Source organism: Salpingoeca rosetta, assembly GCF_000188695.1.
Source record: "Salpingoeca rosetta unplaced genomic scaffold supercont1.10, whole genome shotgun sequence".
Lineage (NCBI taxonomy): Eukaryota > Choanoflagellata > Craspedida > Salpingoecidae > Salpingoeca > Salpingoeca rosetta.
The window spans coordinates 482,043-496,188 of NW_004754924.1; the positions used below are offsets into that span (position 1 = coordinate 482,043).

Sequence of the window (14,146 nt, forward strand, 5' to 3'; positions counted from 1 at the left end):
GTGACATGCCGACCTTTTGATGATGTGCAAAACGCAAAGCACAAGCAAAGCAAAGCACATGCACCAACACACCAACCCAACACCACGTGCCACATGCCACATGGAGCCAGCCCGGCAGCCTGCGTGGGCGGATGTGCTTGGGTGCTCGCTGGTGAAAGGGCTGCGGCTGTGTCGGAGCGCAAGCGGCGACGATGAAGACAAGCAAGAGGGCGAACAAGTGCACGTGGAAGCTGTGGAGGCACTGGTGAGAAGAACGGGCGACGGCGATGATGATGATGATGATGCTGACGAACATGGCATCGTGTTGGTGACAGTGCCGCAGGACGCCGTCATGTCCCTGCACAACGTGCTTCAGACGCACTTGGAGCCGTGTGCTCTCGCAGCCAGCCCAACGCCGCCATCGCAGGACATTGGCGCGAAGCAGTCGGCGGCATGCACATGTCCCTGCGCCGTCATTCATGCGCTCGTGGAAGACCTGCCACGCGATTTGGATACCGACAACGACAGCCATGATATCGGTACCATCGCCCTTGCCACGGCCATCGTCTTTCACGCCTCCAACCCAACGTGAGTGTGTCTGTGTGTGTCTGTGTGTCTGTGTGTCTGTGCGTGTGTATGTCCGTGTGTTTGTGTGTGTGTGTGTGTGTGTGTGTGTGTGTGTGTGTGTGTGTGTGTGCGTCTGTGTGTCTGTGTGTGTGTGTGTCTGTGTGTCTGTGCCTGTCTGTGTCTGCCTGCCTGTCTGTTTCTCTGTCTGTCCGTCCGTGTACGTGTACATCTGCGCATCTGTGTCTGTGTGTCTGTGCGCTGATCTTCTCGTGGAGCAACCAACCAACCAACCTCACGCCTCTGCACCCCACACATACACATACACATGCACACGCGACGTTCACGCACTTGCATGGTGTGCGCGCGTGTTTGCATCGCAGGAGTAAGTGGCATGGGTACCTGAGCTCACTGCCAAAGCACAACTTGACCACAATGACGTTTGATGAACGAGCGCTGCATCTCCTGCGCGGAACAAACCTGCACCACGCCACCATTGACCGTCGCAATGCCACCGCGCGCACCGCCGCTACGATCTGCCGTTGGCTTCAGCACAAGTGGCCGCAGCACGCAGCTGCGTTCACCCTTGACGCATACGTGTGGGCTGCGGAGACCATCTCTTCCCGTGCGCTCTCTGGACGCGTGTCGCAGCCGGACACAGTCATTCATCTCCTGCATCTCGGCATCGTGGATGGCGACACACCAACATCCGCCAGCGACGAACAGAGCAGCACGCGCACATCAAAGAGTGTGGTGACGGTGGCACCGTTTCCTGTGCTGGCGCACACGCCGTGCTTGCTGCCGCTGCTCGACCTCTTTGATCATGACCCGCAGGCAGATGTCACGTGGCGCAACACGGGCACGCACGTGCGGCTCATCACACGAGAGGCCGTGGCGCCAGGCGAGCCTGTCTTCAACAACTATGGCGGCAAAGGAAATGAAGAGCTCATGCTTGCGTACGGGTTTGCTCTGCCGAACAACAAGCACGACGACATGCATGTCATGCTGGGCTTGCCTGCATCCCTGCAGCAACAGCTCGTCGCTGCTGATGACGATGTCGATGTTGCCGACGGTGATGCTGATCACCAAGAAGATGGTGTTGGTGTTGGTGACACGAACCGTGACGCGATGGACGCAAGCGCGCCCGCTCACGACGCTGCCGCTGGGATAGACAGTGCCTGTGCTGCTGCTGCTGATCTGTCGTCTGCCTTTGCCGCGCTGGGCACGATAACGCCACGCGGCCTGCGGCTCTCCATTCACGCGGCCTCCATCTTGGCCGACGTGACAAAGCTGCTGCAGGCACTCTCCATCGTCATGCACAGCACACCCTTTCCGCTGGCACCACAAGTGCACGCACGGGCACCGCGCAGTGTTGCGCGTGACCCTGTGGCCACCAGTGTGGTGGATGCTGCCTGCAGTGTTATCGCCGCTGCTATTGGTGATGATGTCGTTGGAGGTGCGGAGGCATGCGTCCACGTTGAGGGCGTTGCAGTCACTGCAAGTGACTCTTCAACACGTGCACGTGCGCCTCTCCTTCCCCTCGATGGCGTGACTGTGATGCGGGCAAGAGCCGTGTGCTTGCAGGCAAGGACCATGCTGACTTCCAAACTCGCACACCACACGCAGCTGCTGCGCGAATGCAACGCCTTGCTGGCCATGTGTGATGGCAATGCTGGTGTTGACGGTGATGGTCATGGTGATGGTGATGATGGTGCTGATGGCGCTGATGGTGATGGTGGTGGTGTGGGTGCTGTGCAGACGGGCAAGGGTGTGCGGGCATTGCGGCGACAGCTGCAGATGGTACAACGCTTCCTCCAGGGGCAGACGCGACTGATGGATGCTGCGCTTGTGTACATGCGCACGACACTCGAGCGAGAGCTGATTGTTCGCGGATGTGCAGCGATGGAACAGCAACAGCAGCAACGACAGTGCCAGCGGGTGCAGCTGGTGCAGCAACAGGGCCTGGATGGGCACATGCTGTTTGAGCGTGTGGATGATGAGCCGCATGCTGTGCATGATGGGGGCGTTGCCAGCAACGCCACTGGCAGCAGCAGTGGCAATGACATCGGTGGTGGTGAACGTGTGGTGGCGACGGCAACTGTGCTTACACTGGATGTGCTGACATCACTCTCTGATGGCGCAGCACTGCTGTTGGCCAACATTGAAGGATTGGAGCCAGACTACGCATTTGCCCTCGTGCTCCTCGCCAAGCTCTCCTCCCCAGATGTGGCGGCGGTTCTGGACCCCTTTCGCCCGTGCATCGCGCAGCACGTGCGCCGTCGTGGCCGCACAGACGACGACGACGTCGATGATGATGATGATGATGATGATGATGATGATGATGATGATGATGATGATGATGATGATGATGATGATGATGAGGAGGAGGAGGAGGAGGAGGAGGAGGAGCATAATAATGGTGGTGATGGTGATGATGGTGGTGGTGATGATTGCGAGCAGGTGCTGAAGAAGCCCAAACTGAAGGCAGGCGGCGTTGATGTTGGTGATGTACTGCACCAGGGCGGTGAGAGTGGTGGTGGTGGCAAGGTCGTTGATGCCATGGTGGCGCAGTCCCGTGCTGAGGACCAGGCAGTGCTGGGAGACCTTTCGCCCCTCATCGCACACCTGTCAGACATGTACCCGCGTGGTATCACGGGTGCTGCGTGGGCGGCAGCGCTTGACTGCATCCGCTGTCGCCTCCTTGACGTCCCGCCATCTCCTTCATCCTCTGCCACAGGCCCCGCGCTGCTGTCTCGTGCTGCACCCGTCGCCATGTGGGCGGTCGGCAACGTCATTGCGCGCGTACACGGCAGTGGTAGTACTGGTGGTGTTAGTGGTGGTGGGAGCGATGAAGGTCGCGGTGGTGTGGTGAAAGGACTGCAGCACCAGCAACAACACCAGCACCGACAAGCCCTTCCAGTTGTTGCGCTGGTTGATGATGTTGGCACGTTATCGTGTTCGGATCCCATTGTACTGGGCATCCCCGAAGCACTTCTTGTACAAGCAGATGCGGAGATGTGGCCTGCGCTTCGTGCTGTGTACTGCTCCCATGTCCACTGTCAGTGAATGCGCGCGTGTGTCGATAAATAAATGTCTACTACTTTGATGGTTGCTGTCTTAGGGTTTGTATTGGTGTGTTTTTGAAGTCGCAGCTGAACGAGTCACATATGAGTACTTGTGTGTTCCATTGCATCCATGCGACCCTGGACGAAGCAGATGGGAGGAAGGGAAAAAACAAAAACAAATCTGCCCGGCTGCTGTTGAGCAAATTAAAGTGCAGTGACGTTTGGTCCTCAACTGTTGTTCTGGGTGGATGCTTCACGTTTGCATGAAGACGGCACAGTTGTGTGTGTGTGTGTGTGTGTGTGTGTGTGTGTGTGTGTGTGTGTGTGTGTGTGTGTGTGTGTGTGTGTGTGTGTGTGTGCTCTGGCCCACCACACTTTGCACTGAACGCGAGTGTGTACTTTGTTTTTCACTGAAGGAGCATGGGGATTGCACGGCCCCGGGAGCAGTCAATTTACATTGAGGGGGGGTGGGGGGGGGGGGGGGGACACAACAACAACAACAACAACAACAACAACAACTTAAACAACAACAACAACAACAACGACAACAAACGCCGTCGTTTGAATTGCGCGGCAGGTCTTTTCTGGCCGCCCCTCCAATTTATTCGCCACTCTCCAACATTCTCGTCTCCAAAACACCACCCAAGATGGCTCGCGCTGTGCTGCTGGCGACCACTGTTGTTGCTGTTGTTCTCGGGGTGTTGACGGCCCAGTGTGCCGCTGACACCTGCCAGGTCCCCGATCCAAGCAAGAAGGTATGTCGTACACAACACCAACGCAGTCATGTGCTTGTTGCCACTGTACCCGCGGCTGGCGTGTTATCTTGTGCTACACGTTTGGTTGAAGGTGATTGGAGATGAGTTCTGTTCTTCACACACGCACACACACACACACACACACACACACACACACACACGCAACGCGCGCACACACACACACACACACACACACACACACGCAACGCGCATGCAGGACTGTGGGTACATGGGCATCAACCAGCAACAATGCGAGGCCAAGGGCTGCTGCTGGCAGCCAGATGGACAAGGTTCATCCACCCCATGGTGCTTCTACAAGGGCTCGGGCCCACCACCGCCACCACCTCCGCCACCACCTCCACCACCACCACCAGGCCAGGCCCCGTTCTCCAAGTCCGAGGTTGAGAAGATGCGCGGCTACTTCCTGAAGAACATCGACATCCAAGGCTCCGGCGGTGTCGTCGCCAGCCCAGACCCCAACACGCCAGGCGGCAGCTACTACTATCACTGGGCCCGCGATGGTGCGCTCACCATGCATGCCTTCCAGGTCAGCCCTCTCCCTCACCTTGTGTCAAGTGTGCTATATGTAAGTGTGAGTTGCGAGGGCGAGCACGCGCAACCCAATTGTAAAACCTGTGCTAATTGAGCCCTGTCAACATATCCATGCAGATCACATCCTCTTCTGCCAGCGACTACGACACGCAGATGCAGCATTACACGAAATGGGTTGTTGCTCGGTGCGTTCCGCTGCACACGATCGTCCCCACCTCCTGCACACGAGCAATGCTTTATGGCCCCTCTTCTCACACACACGCAAACACACATCGACAACTCACGCCTGCTTGTTCACTTGCGCACGTGCCCCCTTCCCCCCCCCACATCGAACTGCAGCCACGCTGAGTCTGACCCCAACAACATCGACGTGCGCATCGAGCCCAAGTTTGAGCTGCCATCTGGCACACCATACACCGGTATGGAATGCACGAAACACGAGGCATGCGTTGCTACCCTGTCACCCAGTGCCCTCGCCTGCACACACCGCCTACACATTGCCCATCAAATACACACTGCACTCATACACACTGCCCACTGATGCCGCCTCACCCTTCTCCCTGTCAACACGATGACACAGGCGGCTGGTGCCGTCCGCAGACGGATGCCCCTGGGCTCCGCGCCATCACCCTCATCGCATATGCCAACGACCTGATCCAGCGTGGCCAGAAGGACTTTGTGATGCAGTACCTGTGGACCGGCGACTCATCCTCGTACTACGGCGGCGCCATCAAGGTGAGCACCAGCTGACGGGCAATGTTCACGTTACTCACTGCTTCCACAGCCTGCCACCATGGCCGCACATGTCTGTGACTGCTGCTGCCCCCCCCCTCCGTGTACACATATACACCGGCTCTCAACACACAAACAAGGCAATGTACAACTCGCCAACCAACCAGCCAAACTTCTCATGTACGCGTCCTTATCTCCAAACTACCACCACGACCGCCACAACCAGCACGACCTTGACTGGATCGCCAACAATTGGGAGCAGAACTCCTGCGACCTGTGGGAGGAAGTCCAGTCCAACGACTTCTTCTGGAACCGCTACACCATGCGCAAGGCCCTCACAAACGGTACACACACACACAACTCTGCTTGCGCGCGCGAGATGTGTCGTGTTTGTGGGTGCGTTGTTGCGGTTTTCCGTGCATATGTGGGTGCGTGTGTGCATACGCATGCTTGCTTTCGTATCACCACGAAAACCACCAACTAGCTCTATCGCACAACACTCACCCCGAATCCCAAATCCCGACCCCCCTCCCCACACCAGGCGTTGCCTTTGCCCAGGCCATGGGCGACTCGCAGTCCAGCCAGGCGTACGGCCGCGTGCTCGCCAGCCTGAGCCCCACCCTCCAGCGCCACTACAACGGGCAGGTGTGTGTATGTGTGTGTGTGTCTTGTCGTTTCATCGTGTTGTCGTGCCGCTCTGTTTGCGTCTCAACATTCGAGCTGAATGCACCTTCACCCTGTGCACCGGACGTGCTCGCATGTGGTTGCACACAAATCGCTGCTTACTCACACATGGTTTGTTCTTACCTGGCACTGACGTTACCGCCGCAAACCGCACGCACGTGCAGTTTGTGTTTGAGGCGGACAACAGGCAGCAGGATGCTGCGGTCATCTGCGCATTCAACGATGGCAACCTGAACGATGGCGTGTTCGCCCCCAACAGGTGTGTTACGCACGAGTGTGAACTTGCACACTGCGCCATCACGCATCGCGCCTGCTTTACTTGTCGATCCCTCCAATCCTTCGTTGCTCTGCCAGCCCCCCCCATCTGCGTTCTCCTCCTCACATACCCTCCACCCCCTCCCACTTCTTCTCTCGACAACCACATCCTCTCACCCTCTCCACTACCTTTTTTTTGTTTGGTTCACGTGGCAGTGCCGAGGTTGCAGGCACCATCTCCACCCTCAACTCGCTCTTCTCCTCGTCGTTCCCCATCAACCAGAAGGACGACGCTGCCGGCGTTCCCGGCATCCTCTACGGCCGTTACAGCGGCGATCAGTACGCAGGTGCGTGCGGCTGCATGCCTTGGCCTCCTCTTTGCTGGTTGCGTGTTGGTATGTGTGTTGGTGTGACGGTGTTTGGTCGTCACCTTGCCAGCACGCCACCATCTTTGATTTTCCGCATCTCTGGTGCCCCCCCCCTCACATTCATGCATCATGCACTTTCCATGCGCGTGTGTACACGGCAGGCGGCAACCCATGGGTCCTGACGAGCGGGTGTCTGGCTGAGGTCCTCTATCGCGCTGCCAACAGCACCGCCGCCACGCGCCGCATGCCGACTGCAGAAGCCACGGAGCACTTCAAGGCCATTGCCGCACAGCTCAACCCAGCTGCTGTCGCTGCAGAGAACCTGGACATGGACACGCCAGCCGGGCTCGCCCGCGCCCTCGTGCTGAGCGGTGACGGTGTGCTGAACCGCATCCGTGCACACACCATCAACAACGACCTGCACCAGCCCGAGCAGCTCGACAAGAACACGGGCGCCGAGGCCAGCGCCACAGACCTCACGTGGTCGTATGCAACCATCCTCAAGGCCATGGCTGTCCGTGACACCATCACCTCCGCTGCGTCCACGCTTACGTCTGGCTTTGTCAACGCACGCCTCGTTGTTGGCACGGCTGACCTTGCTGCTGCACGCGACGCGGCACCTGCCGCCACCCAACGCGGCCTGCCTTCGTGGGTTGCCCCTGTCGGTGCCGTTGGTGCTGCGTGCGCCATTGTTGCCGCCGTGGGTGTCGTCATCACGTACAGGCGCAACCGCCAGCGTGCTGCCTACGCCCCCATTGCCTGAGCACACAAAGTTGCACGGGGGCTGACGCTTTGTTTCTTTCTCCATGATGTTGTTTCCATGCTGCTTCACACTTGCTTTGCTTGCATGGATGTGCTGCTTTCTTGCGTGCTTTCTTTTGTATGTGTCAATTGGTTGCTTGTGTGCTTGCTTATGTATGTCATGTCACACCACGCCACGCGTCGGTGACTGTGCGCGTTCGTGGTTGGATGCTGGGTGTACTGTCATGTGTGCGATATGAGATTTTCAGGCTTGGCTTTGTCTGTGGACGTCATGCGTGTGTGTGTGTGTGTGTGTGTGTGTGTGTGTGTGTGCGTGGTGTCTCTGTTGACCCTTCATTCGTGCTGATCCCTTCTCGTGTGATGGTGATGCTTCGTTTATGTTGGGTTATCCAACACCCTTGAGTACAATCACTGCCCCGGAACACTCAAGCAACTGTTTGTCATTTGCATGAAAAGCTGCTTGTGCTGATGACATCCGATGTGACAGCCACCCCCCCCCCACACAAACAGACACACCCACCCACCCACACACATGTTTCACAACACTACCAGTAGCAGCAGTGGCTGCACAATGCTGTCAGCCACTACAGCAGAATCGCGGGAACAAGCTCGCCCTTGCTGATGACGGTTGTGGCGTCTGTTGCGGGCGGAAGTGCGAGGAGACACTGGGCAGAGCGCATGCTCAGGAGCCGACTGCTGCACTGCGACCCGGTCGACGTGGCAACAGCAACACCATCTTCACCATTGAAGGGGGTTGGGTTGTTGTTGTTGTTGTCGTTATTGTTGTTGTTGTTGTGGGTGGTGGTTGGCAGGTGCAGCACAGGCGTGAGAACAGTGAATCACACGTGGTGAAGCAGAGCCACACAGCACACAGACAGACACAGACACCCACACCCACCCACATGCACGCAGACATGAAAGGGCGAACCTGGAGCGGTGTATGACAGGGTGGCGCGATGAAACTCAGGGCGGGCGTCGAAGTGTAGGGCGGCGCTCGTTCGAACGTTGACGGTGGTGTGGTCCGGGGAGGGGTCGCCGGCGAGCAGACGTACGAGTGGGACGGCAAAGAGGTTGAATGCAACGAGACACGAGACGGGGTTGCCTTGGGAACAACATAGGCAGGACGACGCAAGATGACAACAAACGAGTAGGAGAGGGACAAAGGTGAGGAGAAAAGAAGAAGAAGGAGGAGGTGCAGGACAAGGCAAGCGCAGGGAGTGAGGAAAGCATGCAGGCTGAGGCAAGCGCACACACGTCATCACGCACACGCACACACACATGCAAGCACACATGTCATCACGCACACGCACACACACATGCAAGCACCCACATGCAACCACAAGTACCACAAATACAATCAGACAACCGACACACCTGGAAGACCAAAGAATGCGACGTGATGATCGTCGCCGTCCTGTTTGCGGTCGCTGCTGGCGGCAGCTGCGCGTGGAAGCGTGGCAAAGGTGGTGGGCTTGCCAGGCCGCATGAACACGCGCCCAAAGTGGATGGCGCCACCAAGGTCCGCAATGGTTCCCTTGATGAGATCCTTTTCGCCCATGGACACGCCCCCTGATGTGATGATGACGTCACACTCACGCGTCATTGTCGCCAACGTGCTGCGCAGGGCTGTTTCTGTGTCTTTGACAATCCCAAAGTCCTTGACGCTCACGCCAGCACGAGATAACGCTGCCTCAAGCATTGTACGGTTGCTGCATTCGCAAAGGGGAGGGGAGCAAACGGAGGCGAGGAGTACGTGTGAATATCAGATTAACGCGCAATTTAATCAAGTGCATGCGTGGCTCAGACAAACACACACACAGACACACAGCACAGACACACAGCACAGACACTGACACACACACACACACACACACACACACACACACAGCACACACACAGACACAGACACAGAGAGGCACACCCGCAGCGCCTACCTGTCTCTGACTTGGCCGTACTGGAGGCTTGGCGTCGTTGCATCGACAACCTCGTCACCCGTGGAGATGATACCAACTACTGGTGTGGCATTCACGCTGACAGACATACATCCAACGGTGGCGAGCAAACCCAGCTCTGCAGGGCCAATGGTATCGCCCGCCCGCAGCACCACCTCACCCGCGGCGATGTCAAAGCCCTGAACCGTGGTGCATGTGGGGGTGAGGACACAGAGGGAGGTGGCAACAGCAACAGCACCCGCGGAGCAGCAAAGATGCAGGCAGACACACAGAAGACAGACAGGCAGCGGCAGGTCCACAGACGGAGAGGCACATACGGAAAGCAGCACAGACACAGACACACAGCGGAACAGAGGCACAGGCAGAGAGGTGCATCCAGGCAGACAGCATTCTCACCACGGGGCGAATGTCCTGTCCTTGTGTGACGGCTGTGAGGACACGAATGGCGGCTTCTTCGCTCCCGTCCTCGGTCCTCTCCACAAGCTCCGTGTCCTCCACCTGGCATGTGTGAACGGAACATGTGGGCGGAGGGAAGGGTGGGTGTCAGCGACTCTGTAAGCTGGTGGCGACACCAACACACAAAACGCGCACAGGCAAAGGTGTGTGCACGTCAAGCGCGCGCAGTCAAAGGTGACGCGCGCGCACGCACGCACACACACACACACACACACAGATACACACACATACACAGACAGAAGGACACACATTTCGCACAGAGGCACGATGCAGCTTGCCTGGATGACCGCCTGCGTTCCCTTGGGAACAGGGGCGCCCGTGGTGACGCGAATTGCATGGCCGCGACGGAGCTGTGACGCCTCAGCTGTCGTGTCGCCGGCAGTGATGGGGCCGTCCACCTTCACCACGCCGGGGCAGTCGCCCACGCACACGGCGTACCCGTCCTGTACAACATCGGGCAGTGAGTTGTAAGCGCTCCATCCTCGTGGCATCACTGCAGCACACCCGAGCTTGCACACACACACACATACACAGACCCACAGACACACACACACAGACCCACAGACAAAGACACAGACACAGACACCGACACATAGACAGACACAGGCGCAGACCCACAGACAGACATACAGACAGACACACACCTTGATGGAAGCTGGGAATCGCGGGTGTGGCTCAGAGGCGGTGACATCCTGTGCAAGGATACGGCCAAGGCAGTTCTGGATGGGCACTGTCTCGACGCGTGACTTGAAGTGCTGCAGCTGACTGCGGCCAAATGCGCGGATCTTGGCGTGCGCTTCCTCCACCTTGAGCATTGGCCATGGCGACTTTCGGTCGCGGTCAGCGACTGTCCTGCCACCACTTGTCCCGTGCTCATGGTTCGGGTCGTGCTGGTTGTCGTGAGCATGGTGCTGGTGAGCGTGGTGGTGTTTGTGGGAGTGGTGGCCATGCTTGTGGTGACCACCGTGTTTCTTGTGCGGGCAGCCGTGGTGGCTGTGTGTGTGGCTGTGTGTGTGGCTGTGTGTGTGGCCGTGGTGGCCGTGGCGGGCACCTCCCTGCTGCATGGACTTGTGCACGGCCTCTGTGTGACTGCGGTGGTCAGCGATGCTGTCCAGGGCGTGGTCCAGCACAGGCTGAACAAACGTGAAGCACTCTCGGCATGCCTTCTCGCTTCCCGGAAACGTCAGCACAAGGGCACCAGTGGACGTGACGCCGCAGGTGAACCGCGACAAGGCCGCCATGGGCGTCGCCTCCAGTGACCGAGTGCTGAGCAAATGGTTCAGACCAGGCAGTGGCCGGGTGAGCAATGGTGCCACCGCCTCAGGTGTCACGTCCCTTGGGCTGCATCCAGTGCCACCTGCAGTGATGACCAGCCTGCTGACTGCATCTTCACCACCACCGGTGTTCGTGTCGTTCACACTCTGCGCACCATCGCTTGCAGCGCTGGCGTCGTTGTTGTCTGTCTTGGGATTGTTGCCCTCCTGCGTGATTGGCGATGCCAGAGCAGCTTGCGCCACGGCTTGTTGGATGGCCGCCACCTCATCTGGGACACACAGCCGCTCCACGCGCACGGCCTCAGCGCCAAAGTGGTCCTTCACCAGCCCTGCCAGGGCCTTGCCAGCGGTGTCCGTCGCCTCCCCACGCGAGCACCGGTCGCTCACCGTCACCACGCACACCCTCAACGCCATTACGAGCGAGCGGAGCTCGAAGATGCACTGCCTTGTGTTGCTTGGTTGGTTCAGTGTGCTTGCTCCTGTGTCGTCCTTCGTCGCCTGTGTCGTCTTGCTTCTTGCTTGCTGCTGTCGTATGATTTCTGGAGGAGGAGCACCAACGCAACAAACGAAAAAACGGTGACACACACCCAATACCACAGCAAGCAAAGGCAGCCGCTCACCCAGGAAGCAACAGCCGCTCGCAGTTATTCTCGCAGTCAAGGTACAGATGCCGACGCAGAGCACATGCTTCTGTGCTTGCTGGCTGGCTTGCTTGCTGGCTGGCTTGCTGGCTCGCTTGCTGGCTCGCTTGCTCGATAGCTTGCTGGCTCACTCATTCGCTCGATCGATTGCTTGCTTGCTTGCTTGCCCGTTGGTCGCTGCAACAGGGGAGAGACCACCCGTCCGCATCCGTCTGCATCGCTGCTCTATCCACACAGCATCAAGCACCACACACCATCGTCATGGCGGACGACCTGGAGCCTGATGGTCCATACAAGGTCATTGTCATCGGCGACGGCGCCGTCGGTACGTTCCACACAGACACAGACAGACACAGACACACAGACACACAGACACACAGACACACAGACACACATACACACAGACACGCAGACACACACACAGACAGACAGACAGACACACAGACACACAGACACACAGACACACAGACACACACTTACACTCACACACAGACACACATACACACAGACACACAGACACAAACCGCGTTGTCTTCGCTGGCTGACTCACGTGTTTGGATCCTTGGTTGTTGTGCGCAGGCAAGACATCGATCATTAGCCGCTACGCTCTCGGCACTTTCGACGAAGGATACAAGAAGACACTCGGCGGTTCGTGGCACTCCTGTGTGCCATTGTTGCATGTGGATGCTCCCCCCACAGCTTGGAGCTTGTGTGCCTTGCAGTGGCTCATGATTTCTGTATCGTGTGTACGTGGATTTGTTGTTGCAGTGGACTTTGCGCTGAAGCTGGTGGAGCGAAAAGGGAAGCAAGACGTGTACTTGCAGCTGTGGGACATCGCAGGTAAGGCAACCTGTGTGCGTGAGCTGCGAGTGTGTGCGAGCGTGTGTGTGTGTGTGCGTATGTTTGTGTGCGTGTGTGTGTTTGTGTGCGGCTGCGAGCGTGTGCGTATGCTTGCGTATGTGTGAGTGTGTGCGTCTGCGTGTGCGTATGTGTGTGTGTGTGTGTGTGTGCGTGTGCGTGAGTGTGTGAGCTGCGTGTGTGTGTGAGTGACATGTGCGACACGCCATGATCACGGGCGTCATCCACTCACATCTTGCTCCACGACTGATTGCATATGCGCGCGCGCGCGCGTGTGTGTGTGCGATTATGGGACAGGACAAGACCAGTTCTCCAGCTTGACCCGAGTGTACTTCCGTCACGCGTCTGCGTGTGTCACTGTGTTTGACCTCACAGCAAGGCAAACCTTTGAGAATGTGAAGAAGTGGATGGACGAGGTTGAGGCCAAGGTGAACACGTCAGAAACAGGGCCTGTACCAGCAATCTTGCTGGCAAACAAGGTGTGCGCGCGTGCTTGTCAATGCGTGTGCGTGGTGTGCATGGGTGTGCGTGGGTGTGCGTGGGTGTGTGTTTGTGTTTGTATGTGCGTGGGTGTGTGTTTGTGTGTGGCTGTCTTGTGTTGACCGTCACATGTTGTTCTTCCACGTTCTTTGTAACCTCTTGCGTTCTCTTCGTTTCGTGTGCCATCTGTTGTTGTCTGCCTCTGCGCGCCGCGCACTTGTGTTCTCGCAGTGCGATTTGAAACCCCACGAAGTCTCGGATGCAGAGATTGAGGAGATGAAGGAGCGATACAACTTTGTTGCCTGGTTCAAGACCTCAGCAAAGGATAACACCAACATCGACAAGGCCATGGCGTAAGACCCTCGCAACGGCAGTGCACCTGTGTATGCGTGTGTGTGTGTGCGTGTGTATGTGTGTATATGTGTGTGTTCGTAGTTGTGCGTCTCTCTGGGAGGCTTTGCTTTACGTTCGCATCCCCTGACAAGGTACCCCATCCGTGAACAGAACGCTGGTGGACCACATCAAGCCAACAGAATTTGACGATCCCGAGCCGTTCCCAGAGCCGCCAAAGGACGACTCAAGATGTGCCGCTTGCTCGTAGCAGCGTACCACAAACACAAACACAAACACACACACACACACACACACACACACACACACACACACACACACACACACACACACACACACACACACACACACGTACACGTCCTCGCATACGAGGCATTGTGATTGTTGTTTTGTTTCGCTCTGTTCCTTTTGCCCCCCT

The 14,146-nt window shown here is 57.7% G+C and overlaps 4 protein-coding genes across 4 annotated transcripts; 3 read left to right on the forward strand and 1 right to left on the reverse strand.

The window, feature by feature from the left end:
* The first annotated feature begins 26 nt into the window (after positions 1-26).
* PTSG_04400 (uncharacterized protein) lies at positions 27-3,645 on the forward strand. Its single transcript, XM_004994435.1, has 2 exons — positions 27-567; positions 927-3,645. Exons 1-2 carry the CDS (start codon positions 59-61, stop codon positions 3,607-3,609), a joined length of 3,192 nt encoding a protein of 1,063 aa, XP_004994492.1. The 5' UTR covers positions 27-58; the 3' UTR covers positions 3,610-3,645.
* Positions 3,646-4,202: 557 nt separating this feature from the next.
* Positions 4,203-8,140, forward strand: PTSG_04401 (uncharacterized protein). The gene is made up of 10 exons (XM_004994436.1): positions 4,203-4,363; positions 4,581-4,910; positions 5,033-5,100; positions 5,255-5,334; positions 5,496-5,650; positions 5,874-5,991; positions 6,189-6,292; positions 6,496-6,590; positions 6,803-6,933; positions 7,116-8,140. Exons 1-10 carry the CDS (start codon positions 4,256-4,258, stop codon positions 7,715-7,717), a joined length of 1,791 nt encoding a protein of 596 aa, XP_004994493.1. The 5' UTR covers positions 4,203-4,255; the 3' UTR covers positions 7,718-8,140.
* PTSG_04402 (molybdenum cofactor synthesis domain-containing protein) lies at positions 8,078-11,956 on the reverse strand. The gene is made up of 7 exons (XM_004994437.1): positions 10,769-11,956; positions 10,403-10,567; positions 10,065-10,166; positions 9,651-9,847; positions 9,091-9,425; positions 8,645-8,818; positions 8,078-8,452 (listed from the first exon to the last, which is right to left on the reverse strand). The coding sequence occupies exons 1-7, from the start codon at positions 11,810-11,812 to the stop codon at positions 8,301-8,303; spliced, it is 2,169 nt and encodes a 722-aa protein (XP_004994494.1). The 5' UTR covers positions 11,813-11,956; the 3' UTR covers positions 8,078-8,300.
* A 344-nt stretch (positions 11,957-12,300) lies between these two features.
* Positions 12,301-13,978, forward strand: PTSG_04403 (uncharacterized protein; the record flags this gene model as incomplete). Its single annotated transcript, XM_004994438.1, has 6 exons — positions 12,301-12,364; positions 12,619-12,687; positions 12,808-12,879; positions 13,195-13,376; positions 13,609-13,730; positions 13,882-13,978. 6 exons carry the CDS (start codon positions 12,301-12,303, stop codon positions 13,976-13,978), a joined length of 606 nt encoding a protein of 201 aa, XP_004994495.1.
* Between the last annotated feature and the right edge of the window lie 168 nt (positions 13,979-14,146).

Excerpts from the sequence above, each read along its gene's own strand:
- PTSG_04400 (XM_004994435.1), top strand. The coding sequence starts at position 59 with ATGCACCAACACACCAACCCAACACCACGTGCCACATGCCACATGGAG. Across the intron at positions 568-926 it reads TTTCACGCCTCCAACCCAAC|GAGTAAGTGGCATGGGTACC; the intron begins GTGAGTGTGTCT and ends TTTGCATCGCAG.
- PTSG_04401 (XM_004994436.1), top strand. The coding sequence starts at position 4,256 with ATGGCTCGCGCTGTGCTGCTGGCGACCACTGTTGTTGCTGTTGTTCTC. Across the intron at positions 4,911-5,032 it reads TCACCATGCATGCCTTCCAG|ATCACATCCTCTTCTGCCAG; the intron begins GTCAGCCCTCTC and ends ATATCCATGCAG. Across the intron at positions 5,101-5,254 it reads ACGAAATGGGTTGTTGCTCG|CCACGCTGAGTCTGACCCCA; the intron begins GTGCGTTCCGCT and ends ATCGAACTGCAG.
- PTSG_04402 (XM_004994437.1), bottom strand. The coding sequence starts at position 11,812 with ATGGCGTTGAGGGTGTGCGTGGTGACGGTGAGCGACCGGTGCTCGCGT. Across the intron at positions 10,167-10,402 it reads GAACGCAGGCGGTCATCCAG|GTGGAGGACACGGAGCTTGT; the intron begins GCAAGCTGCATC and ends CACACATGCCAG. Across the intron at positions 8,819-9,090 it reads CGCATTCTTTGGTCTTCCAG|GCAACCCCGTCTCGTGTCTC; the intron begins GTGTGTCGGTTG and ends GTTGTTCCCAAG.